The sequence below is a fragment of the Eubalaena glacialis genome, chromosome X, assembly GCF_028564815.1.
Source record: "Eubalaena glacialis isolate mEubGla1 chromosome X, mEubGla1.1.hap2.+ XY, whole genome shotgun sequence".
Classification (NCBI taxonomy): domain Eukaryota; kingdom Metazoa; phylum Chordata; class Mammalia; order Artiodactyla; family Balaenidae; genus Eubalaena; species Eubalaena glacialis.
In genome coordinates this window covers 72,650,908-72,676,064 of record NC_083736.1, presented here as the reverse complement: position 1 = coordinate 72,676,064, position 25,157 = coordinate 72,650,908, and the positions used below count along the sequence as shown (strand labels likewise).

At 35.3% G+C, this 25,157-nt stretch overlaps 1 protein-coding gene and 1 pseudogene across 1 annotated transcript in view; one reads left to right on the top strand and one right to left on the bottom strand.

Moving 5' to 3' along the window:
• BRWD3 (bromodomain and WD repeat domain containing 3) overlaps nucleotides 1–25,157 on the top strand; it is a 111,812-nt gene that overhangs the window by 72,684 nt on the left and 13,971 nt on the right. Inside the window, exons 20-33 of the mRNA XM_061179196.1 lie at nucleotides 554–647; nucleotides 2,428–2,577; nucleotides 5,270–5,346; nucleotides 5,937–6,105; nucleotides 7,304–7,417; nucleotides 11,660–11,767; nucleotides 15,067–15,191; nucleotides 16,847–16,929; nucleotides 17,990–18,101; nucleotides 19,051–19,112; nucleotides 19,216–19,371; nucleotides 20,039–20,159; nucleotides 21,173–21,298; nucleotides 21,385–21,463. Of these exons, the coding sequence (XP_061035179.1) occupies nucleotides 554–647; nucleotides 2,428–2,577; nucleotides 5,270–5,346; nucleotides 5,937–6,105; nucleotides 7,304–7,417; nucleotides 11,660–11,767; nucleotides 15,067–15,191; nucleotides 16,847–16,929; nucleotides 17,990–18,101; nucleotides 19,051–19,112; nucleotides 19,216–19,371; nucleotides 20,039–20,159; nucleotides 21,173–21,298; nucleotides 21,385–21,463 (1,576 nt within the window). The remainder of the gene's footprint in view (nucleotides 1–553; nucleotides 648–2,427; nucleotides 2,578–5,269; nucleotides 5,347–5,936; nucleotides 6,106–7,303; nucleotides 7,418–11,659; nucleotides 11,768–15,066; nucleotides 15,192–16,846; nucleotides 16,930–17,989; nucleotides 18,102–19,050; nucleotides 19,113–19,215; nucleotides 19,372–20,038; nucleotides 20,160–21,172; nucleotides 21,299–21,384; nucleotides 21,464–25,157) is intronic.
• Nucleotides 13,158–14,501, bottom strand: LOC133081632 (tubulin alpha-1C chain-like; annotated as a pseudogene).

The following is a 25,157-nucleotide window of genomic DNA, read 5'->3' as shown; positions in this document are numbered from 1 at the left end:
TATTTGTTTTTCTCTTTCTGACTTACTTCACTCTGTATGACAGTCTCTAGATCCATCCATGTCTCAACAAATGACCCAATTTCGTTCCTTTTTATAGCTGAGTAATATTCCATTGTATATATGTCCCACATCTTTATCCATTCGTTGTCGATGGGCATTTAGGTTGCTTCCATGACCTGGCTATTGTAAATAGTGCTGCAATGAACATTGGAGTGCATGTGTCTTTTTGAATTATGGTTTTCTCTGGGTATATGCCCAGTAGTGGGATTGCTGGATCATATGGTAATTCTATTTTTAGTTTATTAAGAAACCTCCATAGTGTTCTCCATAGTGGCTGTATCAATTTACATTCCCACCAACAGTGCAAGAGGGTTCTCTTTTCTCCACACCCTCTCCAGCATTTGTTGTTTGTAGATTTTCTGATGATGCCCATTCTAACTGGTGTGAGGTGATACCTCATTGTAGTTTTGATTTGCATTTCTCTAATAATAAATAAACCATTGGTTTGCTCTTTGATGATTTTCTGTTACTTTGACCTTTGATTTGTTATTAGGGTTCAGGAAGAATGTCGAACTGCTAAAGGTGACTTAGAAATCAGTCTTTATACAGTCGAAAAGAAGAAGAAGCCATCTTATGCTACCCAAAGGGTAAGTTTAGCTTTACAGTACTTTGCAATACACTATTTGTAAATATTTGCAGATACCAGGTTTTTGAAAGGTGGCAGTTATGTATTAAGGGATTATTTCGATAGGTGTCTGTATATAGGGAAACTATTTTTTTGAAACCCCAAATGGAGATATATGGTTATTATTAATAAGGATAAAATTACACAAAGTTAGAACTATCCCCCCAAATCTAGGATATATGGTCATTGTAGGTATAGGATATTTGTATTAAAATACCATTTTCATATGGTTAAAGTAGAACTTTAAAATTAATGCTGGATCACTAATCACAATGTAAAACAAATGTTCAGATACCCTAGGCCAGAGGTTGGCAAACTGCCCATGGACTAAATCTGGTCTACTGCCTATTCCTATTAATAAAGTTTTATTGGAGCACAGCCATACCTATTCATTTATATATTGTCTATGATTGCTTTCATGCTCTATGGAGTTGAGTAGTTGCCACAGAGATCATATGACCTGCAAAGCCAAAATATTTGTACTCTGGCCCTTTACAGAAAAAGTTTGCTGACCCCTGCCCTAGGCTTACTCCTGGCCTACCTAATTAGACAGGAGCAAAATCTGTTCTATATACATTAGGAAGATTCATATTCCCAGTAGAAACTGCTAATCAGGGAATAAGATTCCTGTACTCCATTAGGTGCATTTTAAGCCCCTGACTAGTACTCTGAGGTTGAACAAACTAGTGGCATAAGAATATAGTTTTGTTCCCAGAACTAATAACTGTAACTCCTGAAGAGTTTGGTAAATTGGAAAGTCTAGGTTGATTTTAATCTTATTAAGGAAATATAAGCAATGGGTACTGAATTTTAAGTGTCTTTTCAGTATTGATAAATACAATTTCAGGTAATTATTATATGAATATCTCTAAATATTCTTAGATCATTTTGATACCCACTTTCTTAATTTCTATTCAGATTTTATTAGCTTATATGATGTTCTCTGATAAGATTATTTTCTTAGAGATTTTGAATGACTCACATCCATGATTTATATTCCTTTTTCCTGCTAAGCTGATTTGTCAAACATCAGACTTGTCTGAGACTAATAAACAGGGTAGTTGGATCTGTAAACATTTTTTTTTTATATTGAAAATGAGAAACATTTACATGTAAGATAAGAAACTGGCCCTTGATAATGATTTAGAAGACCTTTAAGCTTGTTTACTCCTGATGACATATTAGGGTTATAGTTTTGACATATGGTATATCAGTAATAATATTTTATACTTGTAAAGGGTAGAATAAAACAGTTTTTACTTTACATTTTTGTTATTAAAAATTAAATTTTTATTTTGACTCGTTTACTAAATGTAGTTTTTTATAGAACTAAAGAAATACATGTTATATTAAGAATTATATATACACATACATATGATATAGATATCTTGCTTCATCCTGTAATAAATTGTAAATAATATGGTATATGTAAATTCTCGGTGGGCAGATTCTTGCAGCTTAGAATTTCAGCACTGTCTTTAATTTGATCACAAAGTTTTCAAAATACGGAAAGTAATCTGTATTAATGGAAGTGGGTTAAATATATAAAAATGAAGTATATTTTTTATGTAAAAACATAGTATAAAAATATATCTTGGGTTTTCTTTTTGGGACTTTATTCCTATCTCTCACCTCCACCCTCACTCCAAATCAAGCCCAATTGATTTGCTTTATATATGTTCTTTTGTGTATATTCACTGAGCCTTTCATTTTTTAAAATTTATTTTCCTTCTGTTTTATAGAATGATTATCCGCCTAGCTGTGGGCGGTCTTTACGAAGGACACAACGCAAACGCCAGCATACTTACCAAACACGATCCAACATAGAGCATAATTCACAAGCATCATGTCAAAATTCAGGTGTACAGGAAGACTCAGATAGCTCCTCAGAGGTTAGATATCTGCTATTATTTACTCAATGTAATTTTTTGTTTCCCAGTTAGTGTCATCACTTTGGGTTTACTTTTTTTTTAATTTTTCAACTAGGTTTAATATCGTGAGACTATCAATGAGGTCAATATCCGAGACCTTGTAAAATCACAAAGAAGTTAAGGCATATCTGATACCTAGATTCCTTTTCAAAGTTCTTTTTTTCTATGAAAGGCTGAAAATCGACATATCACAAAAGAAATAGCAATTTGATAAACTTTGGGTTTACTTTTAAGGGTCAATTTAACAGAAAATTATTTTAATGACTTTCTTATGAGTATTATTTATTAATAAGGCATTTAATAGGCAAATTTGAGCATTATATTGAATTCCTTTAGATATCTTCTCTTATTTGTACCTAAGATATTATCTTCGTTGAGGGTATCAAACATGCCAGGAAAAGTTCGGCTTTGGGACAGTAAGAAAAGAGAGTGAGAGCAAATCTGCCTAGAAATGGAAAGAAGTGGAATATTAACTGAGATAACTAGTTATACAGTTCTAGAACTTATTGACTGTGTAATCATAATATACATGTTTTCTGTTATTGTTGACTTTACCAGTCATGGAGATTACTGAGTGATGATTTTTTTCAGACCTACCTTTTCCATGGTAATGAAATAAAGACTATAGCAGTTCTTTTCCTCATGTTCCTCTCTTCTCCAGTCCTTTCCTTTTGTTCTCTTAATAACTATAGTATTTAAGTGAATAATGAGGGTTTAATTATGCATTGATAATGTATGGTACCCTCATTCTTCTCCCACCATTCACAATTCTTTAACTCTTATCAATGATATCACTCCTTCTCTCCCCCCACCCATGAAAATCTTGATCTGAAAAGAATGATCACGTATTCAAGACTATCATACAGAGTGAAGTAAGTCAGAAAGAGAAAAACAAATATTGTATATTAACACATATATGTGGAATCTGAAAAAATTGGTATAGACAATCTTATTTACAAAGCAGAAATAGAGACAGACATAGTGAACAAACGTATGGATAACAAGGGGGGGTGGGATGAATTGGGAGATTGGGATTGACATATAAACACTATTGATATGTATGGAATAGATGGCTAAGGAGGACCTACTGTATAGCATGGGGAACTCTACTCAGTGCTCTGTGGTGACCTGGATGGGAAGGAAATCCAGAGGGGAGGGGATGTGTGTGTGTATGGCTGGTTCACTTTGCTGTACAGTAGAGGCTAGCACAACATTGTAAAGCAACTATACCCCAATACAAATTAAAAAAAAAAAAAAACTGTTGCCTCTGAGCCATGGACTTAAAAGAATTAAAACAAAAAGACATTGAATGTAGATGGATTAAAGAGTCCTGTTGCATGAGTGTCACTAAGACATATAGGCAAGGAGAAATTCAGGGCAACGTAGCAATTTAAGATGGTTAAGAAAATTAAAAATACATGAAAAAGAAGAAGAGAGAAGAAAAACAAAGATTACTTGGTACAGATTTTGTTGTTCAAAGTATGTGGTACTTTAACAAGAGTACCAAGACCAAAAGTAGATTGGTGGCTGCCAGGGGCTTGAGGTAGTGGGGAGTGAGGGGTCCTTGCTAATGGGTTTAGGGATTCTTTTTGGGGTGATGAAAGTGTTCTAAAATTAGTGGTGATGGTTGAACAGCTCTGAATATACTAAAAACCATTGAACTGTATACTCTGAAGGGGTGAAGTTTATGGTATGTGAGTTCTATCTCAATAAAGCTGTTATTAAAAAAGAAAAAAAAGAATTGTTATCTTTTTAATGTAATAATTGTGTTGTGGTTATGTTTTAAAAAAGAATCCTAATCTTAATAAATATTTATAGTGGAAATGCTTTTTTTTCACAATAATCCCTGGGGTATGAGGCAGTTGGTAAGGGTATATATACAAGATAGGCAGTGAGTTATTGTCTAAACTGGAGATTGTGTACACAAGGATGTTATCTATTTCCTCTACTTTGGTACGTTTGAGAGCTTACATAATAAAAAGATGATTAACTTTTTTATGGAGAGTAATTATATTAACTTGGTAGAGGCATATAGGTATTTTTATCTTTTTTTGTGTAGGTATTTTTTAAAACAATGGCTTTCTATAAGGGAAAAGAATCTGAAAAAGAATATATATATTCATATAAATTCATATATTTTTTTATGTATATATATACATATAAAACTGAATCAAGAAGGAGGGGATATATGTATACATATAGTTGATTCACTTTGTTGTACAGCAGAAACTAACACAACATTGTAAAGCAACTGTACCCCAATGAAAAACAAACAAAAACCGAATCACTGTGCTGTATATCTGAAACTAACACCGCATTGTAAATCAACTATACTTCAATTAAAAAAAGAAAACAGTGGTTTTAACAAAATTTAAGAGGGTTATATTTGCATTTCTTAAGGAGTCTATTGCGTCTTTGAAATAAGAAAAGGTGTCTCATATCAGTAAGATAGTAGATGCTAGAAATCTTTAAATACTTGGTAGGCTTAGTTATGAGTTACAAGTATATATAGAAAAATGATTACATACATTTTAACTAGAACTTTTTTTGGAGGGGGAATACAAAAAGTGTTATAAAACAAGTAATATATGCTAATTAATAATATGCTAGTTAATAATAACCATATATCTCAATTGCTGGCTCTTTGTTGCAGGAAGATGAAACAGTTGGCACAAGTGATGCTTCTATAGAGGATCCTGTTATTGAATGGCAAAGTGAAAGTTCCTCCAGGTAGTTTTAATGGTTTTGATTTGGTCAAAATCATTTGACAGTTTTAATGTGAAATTATGTTCTTGTAGGAATTTGGTAAAGCCAGAGTTAAAATAGTATCTTACAGTAGAAAGAGTACTGGGTTGGAAGCCCAGAGACCTGTTGTTTTATCCTAGCTCTACCAATATCTTTTTGCGCATGTCATCATGGGCTTTAGTTCCCTAAAATAGTTCCATCTGTAAAATAAGATTCTTTGTAAATCCAAGATTCTACACCTTGGCAGGCTATGTGTATTTATTTCAGGTTTAAAACAACTATATTTAACCATTTCCAGGGATAAGGAACATCTTTATTTAAAGAAGCTTTTGTGATTTGGACAGGAATTTTGAATTTTAAATCCTGTTATGGGAAACTAAGCATTATACTTTATCCAAGAAGCATTTCACTAAAATCACTTAGGTAATGATCAAAATTCTATATTTGATATTTTTTAATCTTTGGTTAGAAGAAAATCAAACCATGTCATTTATAATGCTGTTTGATTACAAAATGATCATCTTTCAATCATGAGGCAAAACTATTCCTTTTCTGAACTTATGTATTATTTACAGTGATTCATCAAGTGAATATTCTGATTGGACAGCAGATGCTGGAATAAATTTGCAACCTCCAAAAAGGCAAACGAGACAGGCAACACGGAAAATATGCAGCAGCTCTGAGGAGGAGAATTTGAAGTCACTTGAAGAACGGCAAAAGAAACCTAAACAGACTAGAAAGAAGGTTTGTAAGTTTACAGGTTGTTTTTCTTTTTTTTTTTTTTTTTGGTTTTGGTTTTTGCCTTTGATACTTGAATATTTAACAGTAACACTTCACTTTTCTCTAAAAATAATATTCCATCTGAGAAACTAAGTAAAATTGTATAAAAGATGTAAAGATTTTTTGAAAATTTTCTGTTGTCAAAAATAGAGGCTAGAATATTTTCATTATTATTTTAACATTAAATAAAAACATTTTGACAGTTGTTTGTTAAAATGTAGTAGAGTTTTTTTGTTTGTTTTTTTTAATTAATTAATTAATTTATTTATTTTTATTTATGGCTGTGTTGGGTCTTCGTCTCTGTGCGAGGGCTTTCTCCAGTTGTGGCAAGCGGGGGCCACTCTTCATCGCGGTGCGCGGGCCTCTGACTATCGCGGCCTCTCTTGCGGAGCACAGGCTCCAGACGCGCAGGCTCAGCAATTGTGGCTCACGGGCCCAGCCGCTCCGCGGCATGTGGGATCTTCCCAGACCAGGGCTCGAACCCGTGTCCCCTGCATTAGCAGAAAGACTCTCAACCACTGTGCCACCAGGGAAACCCCTGTAGTAGAGTTTTTAAATAAGCCACTGTAGTATGAAAGGATTATTCTTGTCATGTCACCAGTCATAAATTTCTATATCTTTTTGACTTGTAAAATGGAAGGATATGATAAATCATGTAGGGCTTCTTCTATTTCTTTATGTTTTTATTTCATCCCAATGATGGGGTTTTTTTTTCCCACTATAATTTCATTTGAATGATGTAAAAACTTAATCCACAGAGTTCCTTGAATATTAATTTAAAAATGGATTCTGTATTCATTCTGTAACCTCTTGCTTTAGTAGACAGAATTATCTTCTTGATGGTCATCATTTAATTGGCAAAAAGTTATTGTGTTACTTGTATTTGAATTCCTTTGATATACTAGGGACATGAAGAGTAAAATTTGTGGTTTTTAGATAGTATATAGTGTCATATTATCTGTCAGCCAACATTGAACATGTTACTCACTTGATTGTTTTATTGGTACAAAAGTTATGCATAATTAATTGGTAAAAGAAAATGTTTAAAATTTGTATATTTTGTGTTTTATTATAACCTGATGTTTTTAACATTTTCTACCTGCTATTTTTTCTACAACTGTTCATATATTTATAGTTTATATGTTTGTGAACTATATTTTAGAAAGGAGGACTGGTTTCTATGGCAGGTGAGCCCAATGAAGAATGGTTTGCCCCTCAGTGGATCTTGGATACCATACCACGACGTTCCCCGTTTGTCCCACAGATGGGAGACGAGGTAATTGTTTTCTGTTAAATAACGTTTTTCTCTTGGAACCTCAAGAGTACTCACTTTAATATCAGTCTTAGGGCATTTATATTCTCAATTCTATTATAGTTATATGTTCACAGTCTTAACTGTGCTGCTCAATTATATATTTATTGTGGACGGTGACTGAATCTTACTAATTTTTGTGTCCTTTGTAGGGCCTGACACAGAGTCTTTAGTATAATAGATGCTCAATGAACATTGAGATAAATTGATTGGCTTGTGAAGCCATGAAAATAATTGTCTTTATTTTTATCTTAATTGCCACATAGTAGAACTGAGTGGTATTTTGAATCCTAATCAAGTCCTAATACTGTTTTTGTTTTGTTTTGTTTTGTTTTTTTAAAAGAAGCCCATGCTCAACCTGATAGAAAATATTCTAGAGGATGATCACCCCTTTCAATGCTTACGGGAAAGTCATTTCACAAACAAGGCCTTCCTACTGAACCTATGATTGAATAACAGCCATATTTATGATTGGTCAGTCAAAAATTGATTTAAATTCTATACAGTGAAAAATTTTTATTTGATTTTCTTATGAAAATTATGGTAACATTGTTATATTTTGAGCCCTAGTTGGCTTGTATAGTCTCTGACATATTGACTAATCATTCATTTTTGAATGATTAAATGCTTACCCACAGTTTTCAACTTAAGACCCATAGTAGGAATGTAGTATTATCATCGTAATAAAGAAGGAGCAAAACCTTGGAAATGGTTCTAAAAATCTTGGAACCAATAAAAATTTTACCAAACTTTTCTATAATTGTCTTCTATAGATATTTTGTACCAGAGATAGCTACCAAGTAGCCTTACAATTAAGCTATTACTTATTATTATAATATCTTTTGATATTATTAAAATGTTTCCTTTCCTAAGTGTGTCTTCTTATAAGTGTCGGACTTTTGAGCAATGCTCGTCTGTGTGGTTATTTTAGTAAAACATGCTCTGGATGAATGCTGTATGAAAAAACTTAGAAGAGCTTTCTTAGGGGTATATCCAAAAATCACTATTTCTTGTATTTATTGCCTTTTTTTATGGAGGCTTAAGAGAAATAATTTTGAATTAATCTTAGAACAGGGGGACTTCCTGGTGGTCCAGTGGTTAAGAATCCGCCTTCCAATGCGGGGAATGCAGGTTCAATCCCTGGTTAGGGAACTAAGATCCTGCATGCCAAGGGGCAACTAAGCCTGCTTGCCACAACTACTGAGCCCGCATGCCACAACTAGAGAGCCCGTGTGCCGCAACTACAGAGCTCATGTGCTCTGGAGCCTGTGCACCACAACTAGAGAGCCCATGTGCTGCAAATAGAGAGAAGCCCATGTGCCACAGCAAAAGATCCCATGTGCTGCAACTAGGACCCGACACAGCCAAAAATAAATAAATAAATAAATAAGCAAATAAATATTTTTAAAAAAATCTTAGAACAGAATAAGGATCTGTATACTCTATGATCTGAGACTCCCCTCTATTTTATAGGACCATATTTACCTTTCCCTTTATTTTGTTAAACTTAGTGCATGATTATATGCTTCAAGACTAATGTGTATTAGGTAATGACAGTTGTTCAGGTAATGGAAAAGGTGTATAAGTGAATCAGACAGTGAAATACGTGAATTAAAGAATGTTTTTAAAGAACCCATAAAGGCAGAAAGATACTTTTATATAATCAATCTCTTAATGACAGCATTACTTTTTACTTTTAAGTGTTAAGCCTTCATTATTTTGCCTGGAATACCCCTACCCACAGGTCATTGCCTCTCAAAATGCTCATTTTTCAAGGTTTAACTTAAATGCCAACTTCTTCTGCATGTTATCCCTACTCACCATTTGCTTGCCACTCCTTCTTCATGTGCTTTCCCATCTAAATTATTTCTCTCTTATGATACATACTACATTCTGCCTTGTATCATACTCATATATCTACATGTCTGTCCATATCCTTGAGGGAAAGGATTTTATTTTGATGTGTTACCATAGCACCCAGTGCCTTGTACATACATATTTGATCAATATTTGTTGAGTACAGGAATAAATATATAATAAAGGATATCTGAATAACATGCTTATCATGTTATTGGTAAGCATGGTAATGACTTTTTTTACCACTACAGTTGTGTTTATATACTAATATTTAAACCTTTAAAAAATTTTACTTGTATTTTTAACTATTAGAAATTCTGACTTAGTGTTGATTGGTAGAATATGTCAGTGTATTTTTAAAATCTCCATAGTATGGTATTTTTTACGTTACTTTCTTCTATTTATCTCTACCACCCCTTTAAAAGTATTATAGGAAATATAAGTATTTTTTTCTTTTTTAAAAAATTTTTATTGGAGTATAGTTGATTTACAATGTGTTAGTTTCGGGTGTACAGCAAAGTGAGTCAGTTATACATATACATATATCCACTCTTTTTTTTCTTTTTTGATTCTTTTCCCATATACGCCATTACAGAGTACTGAGTAGAGTTCCCTGTGCTATACAGCAGATTCTTATTAGTTATCTATTTTATATGTAGTAGTGTGTACATGTCAATCCCAATCTCCTAATTTATTCCTTCCCCCCTTATTCCCTGATAACCATAAGTTTGTTTTCTACATCCGTGACTCTACTTCTATTTTGTAAATAAGTTCATTTGTACCCTTTTTTTTTTTTAGATTCCACATATAAGTGGTATCATAATGATATTTGTCTTTCTCTTTCTGACTTACTTCATTCAGTATGACAAATCTAGGTCCATCCATGTTGCTGCAAATGGCATTACTTTGTTCTTTTTTATTGCTGAGTAATATTCCATTATATATATGTACCACATCTTCTTTATCCATTCCTCTGTTGATGAACATTTAGGTTGCTTCCATGTTGCTTCTGGCTATTGTAAATAGTGCTGCAATGGACATTGGAGTGCATGAAACCTAATAAGATTTTGACAAATTACTTCTCTGTGCCCTAGTTTCCTCAACTGTACAGTGGGGATAAAGGTATCTACCTTATAGGGCTCTGGGAAGGATTAAATTAAAGGATATTTGTAGGGCACTTAGGATAGTGCCTGAGGCATGCTAGTCTCTCTGTCCTTTGTTATTGTTATTAATCTTTCGAACACCCCTGCCAGCAGAGTGTCCTCTTCATTTGACAGGTGAGCATGTGGAAGGCCAGAGTCACATGGCCTGTAAGGGTAGCACCAACAGCAGTCAGGTCTCCTGACTTCTTCCCTGTCCCCATGGTTGCCTTTGTGTAATGATTGTGGGGTGTTTGGATTAATAATAAATAAAGGAAGCAGAGTGGGGAAAACGCCTACAAAGTAGGCCTGCTGTTTGGAAGAAGCTACATGTACAAGAAGGGTGGCATTACTTACATATTCTACTTGCAATCTGATCTTAAGCTTCTCAGGTACAGAGTGCACCCAGGGATATTTAGGGAACATTACTGCAAGGCCATTCGCACTGGCATTGTTCTACCCTGGTGGGCACAGGTTTGGGACAATAAGCTGTATCCAGGGTTGGCATTCACTTTCGAAATGTTTGCTGATTGTTTAATCAGATCCAGTATTCTGAACCTTAAAGGAGGCTAAGATTTTTGTGGTTGGGAGGTGATTTGAACCTGTCAGTATGGTATGAGGATGAAAAAAATTATTGTGGGAAAGAAACTTTTTTTAATGAATCAGAATATGGTAGTGAATGCTGTCTTAAAGAGGTGAACAGTTTTATCAAGCACTTGGATTCATTTTCCTTCCATACCATGCTAGTTCTGATATTATTTCTTACAAAAGAAAAATTTTAATCTGTCTAGAAATTACTGTATTTAGTAGCCTGTGGTTAGAAATATATATATATATATATATAATGTGTAGGCTATTAAAATGTTGATGCTTTAGAATGTCAATTACAGTTTGAAAAATATTACTTTAAAATATGACCACTTTTGTGTACATTTGTCATTAGTCTGTTTCTTCAGAAATTTATGAAGGTGCTAAGGAGAAGAAGGACTGTGTGTGTTTTTATTATGCAATATTTAGCGCAGAGCTACATAGGCATGAGTACTGAATGAACATTATTTGATTATAAGTACCTTTATTGTATAAATTTTTTCAAAATTATAATTATTTATATTCTTTGTAAACAGAAGAGGACATTTGTAGGAATATATTGGGACGTATAGAGGTGTTAAATGGTATGCTGCTGTTTAATACCTCATGTTTTTTGTTTTAGCTTATATATTTTAGGCAAGGACATGAAGCTTATGTACGGGCTGTAAGAAAATCAAAAATATACAGCGTTAACCTACAAAAACAGCCATGGAATAAAATGGATCTCAGGGTAAGTTCACCAAATTAATAAGCTATGCAATTGAAGTATCTTGGGAATTAAGTTATTAGCCTGTAGGCTTATTCTCAGTTTCTGGATATTTCACTGTTGATTGTGCATCCAGGATAAAGTGATGTACCATACTCTTGTACAGCTGAGTGTTATGGGTCACATTTTATGGTTCCCGAAATTTGTATGCCACCTGTTGTCTTGATTATTTGACCTAATTTCCTTCAAGCTTCAGGTCCTGTAGTGTATACAATTCTATTGATATAATTGGAGCAAAGCAGTAGTTCCATGGTGTGGATATTTTCCTCAGCAGCTTTGTACGTTCTAGAGGTTCTATAAACTGTGACTGCATGTGTGGACCACAAACACCCTTGAGATTCTGGCAGATTTAGGATATAGTAAATATCATAAATCCTAAGAAACTCATGACTTTGTGGTGCTTTATTTATTATTTCTTTTGATATAGTACCTATGTAGCTACATGTCATTGAATAAAACAGATATGTTTATTTTTTAGAGAAGGATTTTCTCACTGTAAATACATATTCATTCATTCATTCATACTTATATAAATACAGACAAAAAGACATAGAGATACATACACCATCATTTCTACTTAGGTTTACATTTGTTTTTGTCGTTTTGTTTTTTCGACTCTGAGAACAAGAGACTAAAGGGCAATTTTATGATAGTTTTCCAGGTAAATGAAGGGTTGTTGTATAATGATGCTTCAAAGGAAGGATGCAAGAGAGAATGTGTATATTTATTGAAATAAAGATTTGACACTTGTAAAAATTGTATCAAGGTTGTAAGGTGCTAAAATTTCTTATCAAGTGAGCTTTACATAATCATCTCCTGGGAAACAGGAATGCTACCATCTGTTCTGAATCAGGTGAAAATTGAGGTTTTTGTTCTTGTTTTTTTTTAGAATCAAAGGAATAAATAAACCATATGATTTCCTACTTTAAATTCTAACCCTGTGGTTATAGGAAATTTTAGGAGGCAGCATATATGTGGTATAAGAGCCTGGGCTTTGGAATAAGACCTGAATTTCAATCCCAGCTCTGCTATATACTAGTGTATAACTTGAAACAAGTCACTGTACCCATGAGGCTCAGTTTTGTCATCTGTTAAGTGTGACTAATAACAATGTATAAGGATGGTATTATAAAATAATATTGTAGGCACTCATAAATGTAAGTCCTTTTCCCAAACATATACATAACATGTCCACCTGACTACTTACAAACTGTATTTCTGCTAGAGGAGTTATTCTTTTCTTTTTTAAAATAGAAATATCACTTTTATTGACAAGATAGGGCCACAATGGGCAGCTTCACAGAACACAAATAAGATAGTCCCAAGACAATAGTGTAAAATTGCAGCAGACAGGTTAATACTTTTTACCCTCATCCTCTCCCTCAGCACTATCTGCTCCAGCCTCCTCACTCCTTCTCAAGGGCAGCCATGTCCTCACGGGCCTCAGAAAACTCTCTTTCCTCCATGCCCTCACCCACGTACCAGTGAACAAAGGCACTCTTGACATACATCAGGTCAAACTTGTGGTCCAGGCGAGCCCAGGCCTCAGCAATGGCTGTGGTGCTGCTCAGCATGCACAAAGCTCACTATACTTTGGCCAAGAATCCACCAGGTACCACAGTGGGAAGCTGGAATTAATGCCAACTTTGAAGACGGGGGGCACCAGTCCACAAACTGGATGGTATGCTTGGTCTTGATGGTGGCAATGGCAGCAATGACATCTTTGGGAACCACGTCGCCATGGTACAACAGGCAGAAAGCCATGTATTTCCCATGGCAAGGGTCACATTTCACCATCTGGTTGGCTGGCTCAAAGCAAGCATTGGTGATCTCTGCTACAGTAAGCTGTTCATGATAGGCTTTCTCAGCAGAAATGACAGGGGCATATGTGTCCAGAGGTCAGTGGATGTGGGGATAGGGCACCAGGTTTGTCTGGACTTCTGTCAGATCAACATTCAGGGCTCCATCACACCTCAGGGAAGCAGTGATGGAGGACACTATTTGGCTCATGAGGCGATTAAGATTAGTGTAGGTTGGGCCCTCGATATCAAGGTTTCTATAACAGATGTCATAGATGGCCTCATTGTCTACCACGAAGGCACAGTCAGAGTGCTCCAGTATGGTGTGGGTGGTGAGGATGGAGTTGTAGGACTTAACTACAGCTGTGGAAACCTGGGTGGCTGGGTAAATGGAGAACTCCAGCTTGGACTTCCTGCCATAATCGACAGAGAGACGTTCCATCAGCAGGGAGGTGAACCCAGAACCAGTTCCCCACCAAAGCTGTGGAAAACCAGGAAGCCCTGAAGGCCTGTGCACTGGTCAGCCAGTTTCCGAATTTGGTCCAAGACAAGGTCAATATCTCCTTGCCAATGGTGTAGTGACCTTGGGAATAGTTATTGGCAGCATCTTCCTTGCCTGTGACGATCTGCTCAGGGTGGAAGAGCTGGTGGTAGGTGTCAGTGCGAACTTCATCAATGATTGTGGGTTCCAGGTCTACAAGCGCTGCCCTGGGCACATGCTTGCCAGCACCTGTCTCACTGAAGAAGGTGCTGAAGGAGTCATCTCCTCCCCCAATGGTCTTGTCACTTAGCATCTGGTCATCGGGCTGGATGCCATGTTCCACGCAGTAGAGCTCCCAGCAGAAATTGCTGATCTGGACACCAGCCTGGCCAACATGGCTGGAGATGCACTCATGCATGACTGAGACTTGTAGGGTTCTGTGGGGCTGGAGGAGGCAAGAGGACGGCCACAAAGATCTCCCACTGACAGACTATCAAGGAGTTCAGGGGAGAAGTAGTGACAAGAGGAGTGATTCTTAACCAGCAGAGCAATTCTTAACTCCCCAGAGAAAAACCTGGGGAGGTTTTTTCAAAATATATATAACTGAGCTTTACCCCAGACATAGTGAACTCAATTCCATAGTAGTAGGGTTTAGGAACATGAATTTTAAAAAGGTTCCCAAGGGGATTCTGCTGTTTATCATTGGTTTATAGCCCTGCACTAAACTACAAATTGCTATTAAGGGGTCAAGAGCCATGTCTTATTACCTTTAACACTTAGTGGAGTGCCTAGTATCTGATGGGTATTAGGATAATTTTTATTTATTTTTTTATTTTTATTTTTAAAGTTTTATTGGAGTATAGTTGATTTACAATGTTGTTTCAGATAATTTTTAAATTGTTCAAATAATAATGAAATAATATGCAAATGTTAGGCAATTATTTATATTGAAAGTAATAATTTATTGGTATTCTCATGAATAGGAACAAGAATTTGTTAAGATTGTAGGAATCAAATATGAGGTTGGACCACCTACACTATGCTGCTTGAAGCTTGCATTTCTGGACCCCATTTCAGGCAAAATGACTGGAGAATCTTTTTCCATTAAGTGAGTATCTATCTTGGATCGTGTGTGTGTGTGTGTGTGTGGGTGTGTGTGTATTTTAATCCCTATCATTTATTCTGCAGAGTACAAGTCTTAATGGGAAAGAAAACATGACAGCACTACAGGCTTTAGAGTTTAAAGACCAAGGTTTAATGTTGAATTCTTGCTTTGTGTAATTCTTGCTTTGTTTCTCCACTTAATAGCTCTCTATCTATCTATCTATCTATCTATCTATATCTCAACTGAAAAACGTACAATGTGAGAGTTGTGGATTTCACTTTTATTTGGGGACTTACTGAGGACTATAGTCTAGGAGACAGCCTCTCAGATAGCTCTGACAAACTGCTCTCAAGAGGTAGGAGGGAATGAGCCAGCGTATATATGATTTTTGGGGGGCTGGGAAATACATGTAGTCAAGCATACATCCTGCTAGTTATTGCTAGTCACAAGGATCAGATATCTCAGTTAATGATTTTAGTGCTTTTCTATATATGGGAAGATGCAAGAATCCGGGGTCATTGAAATTCTTCATTACATATGCATCTTAACTATCTAGGGGCCCATATATCCAAAACACAGAATGTTTCATCTTGAATTCCTTTCAGGGTGTGCTGTAGGTCAGCAACTACAGTGGCTAATGACTTGATCCTTGTAGAACTGGAGTGGCAGGCAACATATTTTTGTTTACAGTACCCCCCGTTGGTCATAAATTCAACCAAGGTTTGGGAAGAATGTCATGACCCATTTGTCCCATGGCATTACGAAGGCTTATTCTTAGGTCAGGCAAGGACTTTGTTGATAGGCCACTCAATGTGCTATTTCTGGATTAGGCTTGGGATCATTTGTTTTACTAGACTCTTATAATCCAGGAAATATTCTCCCTTGTTGCTTCTGCTCATATCTAGAGTTGCGCTATTACAATTAATTTTATATGGAACTATGTATGTGATCAATTGCCTCAAGACATTTAAGCATCATTAGTTTTGTTGAAGACCTGGTTACACAATTGGGTAATGTAAGAAACAACAATCTTATAAAATAGACAGGATAAAAGTAATATAGATAGTGATATAGGGCTTCCCTGATGGCACAGTGGTTAAGAATCCACCTGCCAATGCAGGGGACATGGGTTCCAGCCCTGGCCCGGGAAGATCCCACATGCCGCGGAGCAACTAAGCCCGTGTGCCACAACTACTGAGCCTGCACTGTAGAGCCCGTGAGCCACAACTACTGAGCCTGCGTGCCACAACTACTGAAGCCCACGCGCCTAGAGCCCGTGCTCCACAACAAGAGAAGCCACCACAATGAGAAACCCGCACACCACATTGAAGAGTAACCCCCGCTCACCGCAACTAGAGAAAGCCTGCACGCAGCAACGAAGACCCAAGGCAGCCAAAAATAAATAAATAATAAATAAATAAATAAGTAAGTAAATAAGTAATATAGCTAGTGATATAAATAATGTCATAAGTAAATATTTAAGCCAAACAGATCAAACAGATGGGGTTTAATTTAAGTAAAGGCATTCACAGGGACCTTGAGATTTGCAACATTTTGCTCAATACCTCCACATTAAGCATATATTCCTGGATGTTTAGAAAGTAACATATACTGTTATATCAGTATACTGAATCATATGTACTTTACTTTCTCCTCAGGTATCATGACATGCCAGATGTCATTGACTTCCTTGTGCTACATCAGTTTTATAATGAAGCCAAAGAAAGGAACTGGCAGATTGGTAAGTATAGAATTCTCACTGAATAATTATTGTTTGAAGTAGAGTAAGTAACTTTTAAACCGATTTAACAGAAAGAAACCAGTAGACTGAAAAAGCTGTTAGCCAAATTAGAAAAATTAAATTAAATTTTTCTTTTCGGTTACGTTTAGGTGATTTTATGAACATTGTATGTGGCATAAAACCTTTTCTGTGAATACCTACTCTATTAGAATACAAATCTGTATTAAAAAGAAAATCTTGAAATGTCAATGGCCATGAAATGGAGTACTTAACACTTGGGCTTTTAACAGACCTTTACTGATTGTGGGTTTCTCTCTCCTTTGTCTCTCCCTCTCCCTCTTCCTCCTCTTCTACCTCTTTCCATCTACCCCTCTGCCCTCCTCCTCTCTCCCTCTCCCCCTCTCCCTTTTTCTCCCTTTCTCTCTTTCCCCTTCTTATTCTCTCCCCCTCTATTCCTCCCCCTTCACTAGCTGTTTAATCTTGGGCAAGATTTTAACCTCTCTCTGCCTCAATTCCATTATCTGTAAAATGGGAATCACATCAGAACATACCTATAAGGTCGATATGAATAAAATGGTACGTGACACAGAGCAAACACTATGTTATTATCTGCTATTAGTACTTTTAAATTCTCCTTATGTGGGAGAAACATTTTTGTCCATATGGTTGGTTTCGTATTCCTTAGCCATTTACAGGTACAAAACTAGTATGAAGAGATTTTTAAAAACAAAATGGTGAAACAAAAAATAGAAGAAACAACTGTAGTATCATATGTGCAGTACAAAAAGCAGTATGTCTAATGATGATCCCAAGTAATTGATAAACGTTAAATTATATGCGGTAATATGTGATTTATTTCAGAATAATTATTAGCATTTGGAAATCAAAATCCTTGAAGAGGGTAAAATGTAAAATTCACATATATGGAAAACTCAGATTGAAACTTCTAATAATGCTGGATACAATGCTGCTTCTGTATTCAACAAAAACTAGCAGTTTAGAGTGGGAACAGAGTGATTATTCTCAAGAGCACTCTTAAGAATTTCTAAAAACATTGTAGGTGATAGATTCCGCAGTATAATAGATGACGCCTGGTGGTTTGGGACCGTGGAGAGTCAGCAGCCTTTTCAACCAGAGTATCCTGATAGTTCTTTCCAGTGTTACAGTGTTCAGTAAGTATATTTATGGTCTTTTACACCTGATATAATACTTTAGTACTACATGGACTTTCTATAAACCCTACCTTACCTAGTCTTATAAGACTTATACCTGTAAGGAAGTAATCATAATACCTTTAAGGAAGGAATTTGGTGATAAACCTTTTGGTCCAGTATGCATGCTAACACAAAGCAGGAACTGAAGACTTATTTCTGCCTCCCTTATTCCTGTATTTTCTCTTAAGTATTTCTATTTTAGACAAGAATTACAATTATTATTTCATGAAGAATACTGAAATTAATTCAGTGTTTAAATTAATTGTTACAGCTGGAATATAATACTAAATATTTACATAGTCTTTTATTTAATGGTATGAATTCTAGACAGGAGTGACTGCATTATGTTTGGATATACTGTTTGTCTACAATTTACTTTTGTTCTTCATGAAATACCAGAGTTGTAAGATTCCTGATAAATAAACCTTTCTTCCCAAGAATGATAGAACAAATGTTTATTCCGTGAAGATTGACTTTTAGTCTCCATATTGTAGATCAAAAGGGAATAATAAACTTTTGGAGAAGCTATAATACTCAACCTGTTAGAATAAAGTAGGTTATCTCATAGAAAGAAGTGATCTATTAAATCGACTTTTTTAACCTGAAAGGAATTTTCCAAAGAGATCTTTTTATTCCGTACCCTGGCTTAACATTGAATGTATGCTTGGTTGGAATTAAAAAAAAAAAAAAGCCCAGCAGAACTAAGAGTAAGCTTATGACTCTCTTTCATATTGATAGACCATGTTTTCTCTATTAGAGGCTTATTATTATCTTTGTGTAAGCAAAGTTGTACTTCAAGGAAACTGTATTGTCCCTTTACAAATTTCACCCCCAAGAAGTAATGCAAATGATGCTAGTATATAAAGTGTCATCTGAATTTGATTTGTATCTTGTTATTTTTTAATAGCTGGGACAATAACGAGAGAGAAAAGATGAGTCCCTGGGATATGGAGCCAATTCCAGAAGGAAGTAAATATGCTTTTAAAAAATGAATTATAATTTTTCTAAAAGAAAAATGGCAATATCATGATTCTAGAAACTAATTATTTCTGATTTTTTACTTTATGCATAGCTGCCTTTCCAGATGAAGTTGGTGCTGGTGTTCCTGTGTCCCAGGAGGAATTGACTTCTTTGCTATACAAACCTCAGGAAGGAGAGTGGGGGGCTCATTCCAGAGATGAGGAATGTGAACGAGTTATTCAGGGCATCAACCACCTTCTTTCCCTGGGTATGGTGAATGTGAAAGAATATTAGGAAGATGGGAAGGAATAAGGAAAACCAGCAGAATTATAAGTTTTGTAAAAGGAAATGCATTTTCTCACTGTATACTTTTAACTCAAGAGGCACGGTGATTCTAGTTTTAATAATAACATTTTTATTTGCTTAGCCAAAGTAATGACTGGCAAACTTTTTCAGTTCTGGGGCTGTAATAGTGAAGGCAGCCATATAGGTGTCTTTTACTTTCTTGAGTCATTTTGGCTCTCTAGCTATTCCCTGAGCCTAACTTTGGATCGATTTTTTGGTAAAGACAGTGCGTGCAGTAATATATTTTACTCCATGACTACTTATATTTTCTGAAGTATATCACGAGACATTTGACATTTATCCAGAAAAGACATAAATTTGAAGTTAAACACAGTTCTCCTTTAATTCTGTCTTGTTTTTACCTGATTTGAACCAGTGTATCATGCATGATTGATTCATAGATAGAATGTCCAAATAAAAAGAATAACATTATAATAGTATTGGTCTAGTTTTTGCATAATTGAATCATCAGCATTTTAGAAATGTAGTATTATATTGCCCACCCTTCTTGTTTATATGTGTTTTTGTTTGTTAACATGAAATGTTAGTGTTCTTTATAATTGTCTTTTTTTATTTTGTAAATGTTGTAGATTTTGCCAGCCCTTTTGCTGTTCCAGTGGATCTCAGTGCCTATCCCTTGTATTGTACTGTAGTTGCTTATCCAACTGACCTCAACACCATCAGGCGGAGACTTGAAAATCGCTTTTACAGGTCTGTTTAGTTTTTATCATTTCCTAAAAGCTTGTATAGTTTTATATATTTTGCTTTCCTTTTTGCATAATGATACACTGAGATCTTTGTTTTCATAGTGTAAAATAACCGTTCAGAAGACCCACTCCAAAATTTCTCCTGAAAATTTGGAACACTGATTTCCCTTTATTCAGTAGATTTTCACTCTTCCAGGGTAAGAAGGGGTATGGACAGGGAGGAAATTATGACTAGCACAAGTCACATATGAAACAAAAACTACAGTTAATTTTAGCTTATTAAAGGCAGATTAAGTAGTTTGTGGATTCATCCTGATTATGGTGCTCCAGGGACTTGGAGCATGTTTTAAATCCCCTGTTGGGGAATTAGGCAGCAGTTAATTAGATTTAATTACCAGCCCCAAAATGTGTATAGAAAAAGCCAAGTTATTTTTTCCTTGGTTTTGGTTGGGAGTGGGGTGATTATGGGAAGGCAGTGGAGGGCAGCTTTTGGTACCTCTCTCACCCTAGAGTCTACTGTGTCCTAACCACAATTATTCCATGAAATGGTTATAAATATAACCAGTTGGGTGTATTTTATATCTTTACCTATAATTTCATTCAATAGTATATATCATAAAAGCAATGAGATAAAAATCTGTCCTTTTTGTTTTTTTGCTTTTCTCTGAAAATGAAACATTCTTCTGTTGACTTTATCAAAGCACTATTTGTTTGTTTTTGTTACTTTGACCTTGGTCAAATCACTATTTACGCACAATGTCGTGGGTCAGTTCTTTTCCAAGTTTTCATATCCAAGTTTATAGTCCAGTGGTTCTGAACTCTTGCCTGTGATTCAAATACTCTAACTATATACCTTTATTAGTGCACATTAGTCACACACATATATTGAGTCACATACATATATTTGAACACCTTTGACATATCATGATTAAATGCCTAGTTGTTCTATGTTGTCTAATCCTAGAATAGACTTTAAATGTATCAACCAAGAGTAACAGGGTATTTTTTCTTTCATAGGAGAATATCAGCATTAATGTGGGAAGTACGCTACATTGAGCATAATGCTAGGACATTCAATGAGCCAGACAGTCCTATAGTTAAAGCAGCCAAAATTGTAACTGATGTCTTACTTCGATTTATTGGGTAAGAAGCAGTTTTATCTCCCATAGAGGCTGACTTCTGACTTCTAAAATTTATTGAAATGTATTTTAACTTATTTGTCTTCTCAGGGATCAGAGCTGTACTGATATACTGGATACTTATAATAAAATTAAAGCAGAAGAGCTAAACAGTACTGATGCAGAGGAGGTAAGAATCACAGCATGATTAGTAGGCATGAATTCCTTTTCTGTCATTTAAAGTACAATAAGTATTATATGTAAGTGTTAAAACTGGCTATGAGCAGTGAAGCTGATTTCTGAAAGCTGGCTGAACACCTGCATCTTTTTGTATTAAACTTTTTAACCTATATGTAGATAATATATACCAAAAATGTAGTGGTGCTACAGTCAGAGAGAGGTGGTCAGTCATCCTTTTTGACATAGTGGGTTTCAGTGATGAGAAATCAATACTTTATTTTCCAGCCCTTGAAAACAGGACAAGGCACTAAACAGTGTTTTAAAAGAATGGTTAGTTGATGGAAGTTTTAGTAGGGATTAATTTTCTACACAGTATATATAAAATTTTTAAGTATTTTATAATTTTAAACTTGAAAGTACATTTTTAGTAGTTTCATGGAATTGCTATTTGATTTCCTTTATGAAAATTTGCAAACATAAACCAGTTTTTCTTAATGAAATGGAATTAGTATTGTCAGTAGACCCTCACGTATCTTATTTCCCCACACAGTCATATCCCTAATTTACATTAAGCTATTTGTGACTAGAGTCTATGATAGAGAGAAGCAAAAACCAAGATAAGAGGCTTAAACAGTAATGAAAAGTGATAATTCAAAAATATTTAATGGAAAACAATTCATCCCAGGGATGAGTGACTCAAATATGCTGGATTTTATTGCAGTGGCTATTATTGTACAGAGGTATTTTACATGTTTATATTTTCTGTACTGTTAATTCCCAGAATGGTAAATCTCCAGTGTTTTTAAAAATCACAAAAATGTATTTGACTATAAAATGTTGTATTATTGAAGTTAAATGTTATTTACATATTAAGGAAAACTCAGATATGCCAATTAGATATTATCCTCCTGAAACTAATGAAAAATGTATCATTCTTATTCCTGATATTTTCTCTGACCTTTCATATAAATGCCTTTTGATTCAGAATTTGATGTAGCAAGAATACCTCCTCGAAGTAGCATTACTTGGATTAGAATAGGAAATTAAAGTAAAATGTAATTCAGCAACCTTATTTTTCCTTTCTTCCTCCCTCCCTCCCTCTCTCCCTTCCTCCCTCCCTCCCTCCCTCCCTCCCTTCCTTCCTTTCTTTCAACATTTAAGTTCTACTCTTTAAGTAAATTGCAGTTATACAATACAGTGTTATCAATTATAGTCACCATGGTTTACATTAGATCCTTATATCCTCAGACCTTATTCATCTTCTAGCTGGAAGTTTGTATCCTTTTACCACCCTCTCCATATTCCCCCCCACCATCTGGACCACCACCCAACTGCTTTTCTGTACTCTGTTTCTATGAGTTTGACTTTATTTTTTTAAAGATTCTACATATGAGTGATACCATGCAGTATTTGTCTTCCTTTGTCTGACTTATTTCACTTAGCATAATGCCCTCAAGGTCCATCTGCATTGTCACAAATGGCAGAATTACCTTCTTTCTTAAGGCTGAATAATATTCCATTGTGTGTATATATACACCATATCTTCTCTGTCCATTCATCTGTTGACAGACAGATTGTTTCCATATCTTAGCTATTGTGAATAATACTGCAATGAACATGGGAGTACAACTTTATATCTTTGATATCTTGTTTTTATTTCCTTTAGATATATACCCAGAAGTGAGATTGCTGGATCATATGGTAGTTCTGTTTTTAATTTTTTGAGGAACCTCCGTACTGTTTTCCATAGTGGCTGTACCGATTTACATTCCTACCAACAGTGCACAAGGACTCTCTTTTCTCCACATCCTCGCCAGCACTTGTTATTTCTTTGTCTATTTGATAATAACCATTCTAACAGGTGTGAGGTGATATTTCACTGTGGTTTTCATTTGCTTTTGCCTGATGATTAGTGATGTTGAGTGCCTTTTCATGTACTCGTTGGCCGTTTGGATGTCTCCTTTGGAAAAATGTCTATTCAGTTTCTCTGCCCATTTTTTAATTGCATTCTTTGTTCTTTTGCTATCAAGTTGTTTATATCTTTTGGATATTAACCCCCTATCAAATATATGATTTGCAAATATTTTCTCCCATTTGGTACATTGCCTTTCATTTTGTTGATGGTTTTCTTTACTGTGCAGAAGCTTTTTAGTTTGATGTAGTCCCACTTGTTTATTTTTGCTTTTGTTGCCTTTTATTACCTTTGGATTTTGTCACATCCAAAAACATCATTGTCAAGACCAATGTCAAGCAGCTTACCCCCCTGTGTTTTCTCTTAGGAGTTTTATGGTTTCATGTCTTACATCCAAGTCCTTAATCCATTTTGAGTTGTGTTTAATGTATGGTGTAAGATAGGTGTCCAGTTCCATTCTTTTGCAGGTGGATATCCAGTTTTCCCAGCACAATTTATTGAAGAAACTATCCTTTCCCTATTTTATATTCTTGGCTCCTCTGTTGTAAATTAATTGACCAATATGCATGGGTTTATTTCTGTGCTCTATTCTGTTCCATTGATCAGTGTGTTTTATGTCAATACCATACTCTTGTGATTACTATATCTTTGTAATATAGTTTGGTATCAGGAGGTGTGATGCCTCCAGCTTGTGCTTCTTTCTCAAGATTGATATTAGAATTCTTTTATATGGTTCCATATGAATTTTAAGATTATTTTCTATTTCTGCAAAAAATGCTGTTGGAAATTGTGTTGAATCTGTATATTGCTTTGAGTAGTACAAACATTTTAACGATATTAATTTTTCCAATCCATGAGCATGGACTATCTTTCCATTTATTTGTGTATTCTTCTGTTTCATCAAGGTCTTATAGTTTTCAGTGTCCAGATCTTTCAACTCCTTGGTTAAATTTCTCTTTCTGATAGCCCATTATTAGTATATAGAAGCACAACTTATTTTTGTATATTGATTTTGTATCCTGCAACTTTACTGAATTTGTTGATTAGTTCTAGCAGTTTTTTGGTGGAGTATTTAGAGTTTTCTATATGTAATATTATGTCATCTGCTAACAGACAGTATTACTTCTTCCTTTTTAATTTGGATGTCTTTTGTTTTTCTTGACTAATTGCTCTAGCTAGGACTTCCAATACTATGTTAAATAAAATAAAAGAGTGGGGGCTTCCCTGGTGGCGCAGTGGTTGAGAGTCTGCCTGCTAATGCAGGGGACACGGGTTCGAGCCCTGGTCTGGGAGGATCCCACATGCCGCGGAGCAGCTAGGCCCGTGAGCCACAACTACTGAGCCTGCGCGTCTGGAGCCTGTGCTCCGCAACAAGAGAGGCCACGATAGTGAGAGGCCCGCACACCGCGATGAAGAGTGGCCCCCGCTTGCCACAACTAGAGAAAGCCCTAGCACAGAAACGAAGACCCAACATAGCAATCAATCAATCAATCAATAAATCTTTAAAAAAAAAATTAAAAAATAAAATAAATAAATAAATAAAAGAGTGGGCATCCTTGTCTCGCTCCTGATCTTAGAGGAAAAGCTTTTGGGTTTTTTCCATTGACCATGAAGTTAGCTGTGAGTTTGTCATATATGGCCTTTATTATGTTGAAATAAAATCTATACCTATTTTGTTATATCTTTTGGATATTAACCCCCCAGGGAGTTTTTATCATGGATGGATGTTGCTCACCTCAGAATGGAACTCTGGATTAGAATAGAAAATTAAAGTAAAATGTAATTCAGCAAT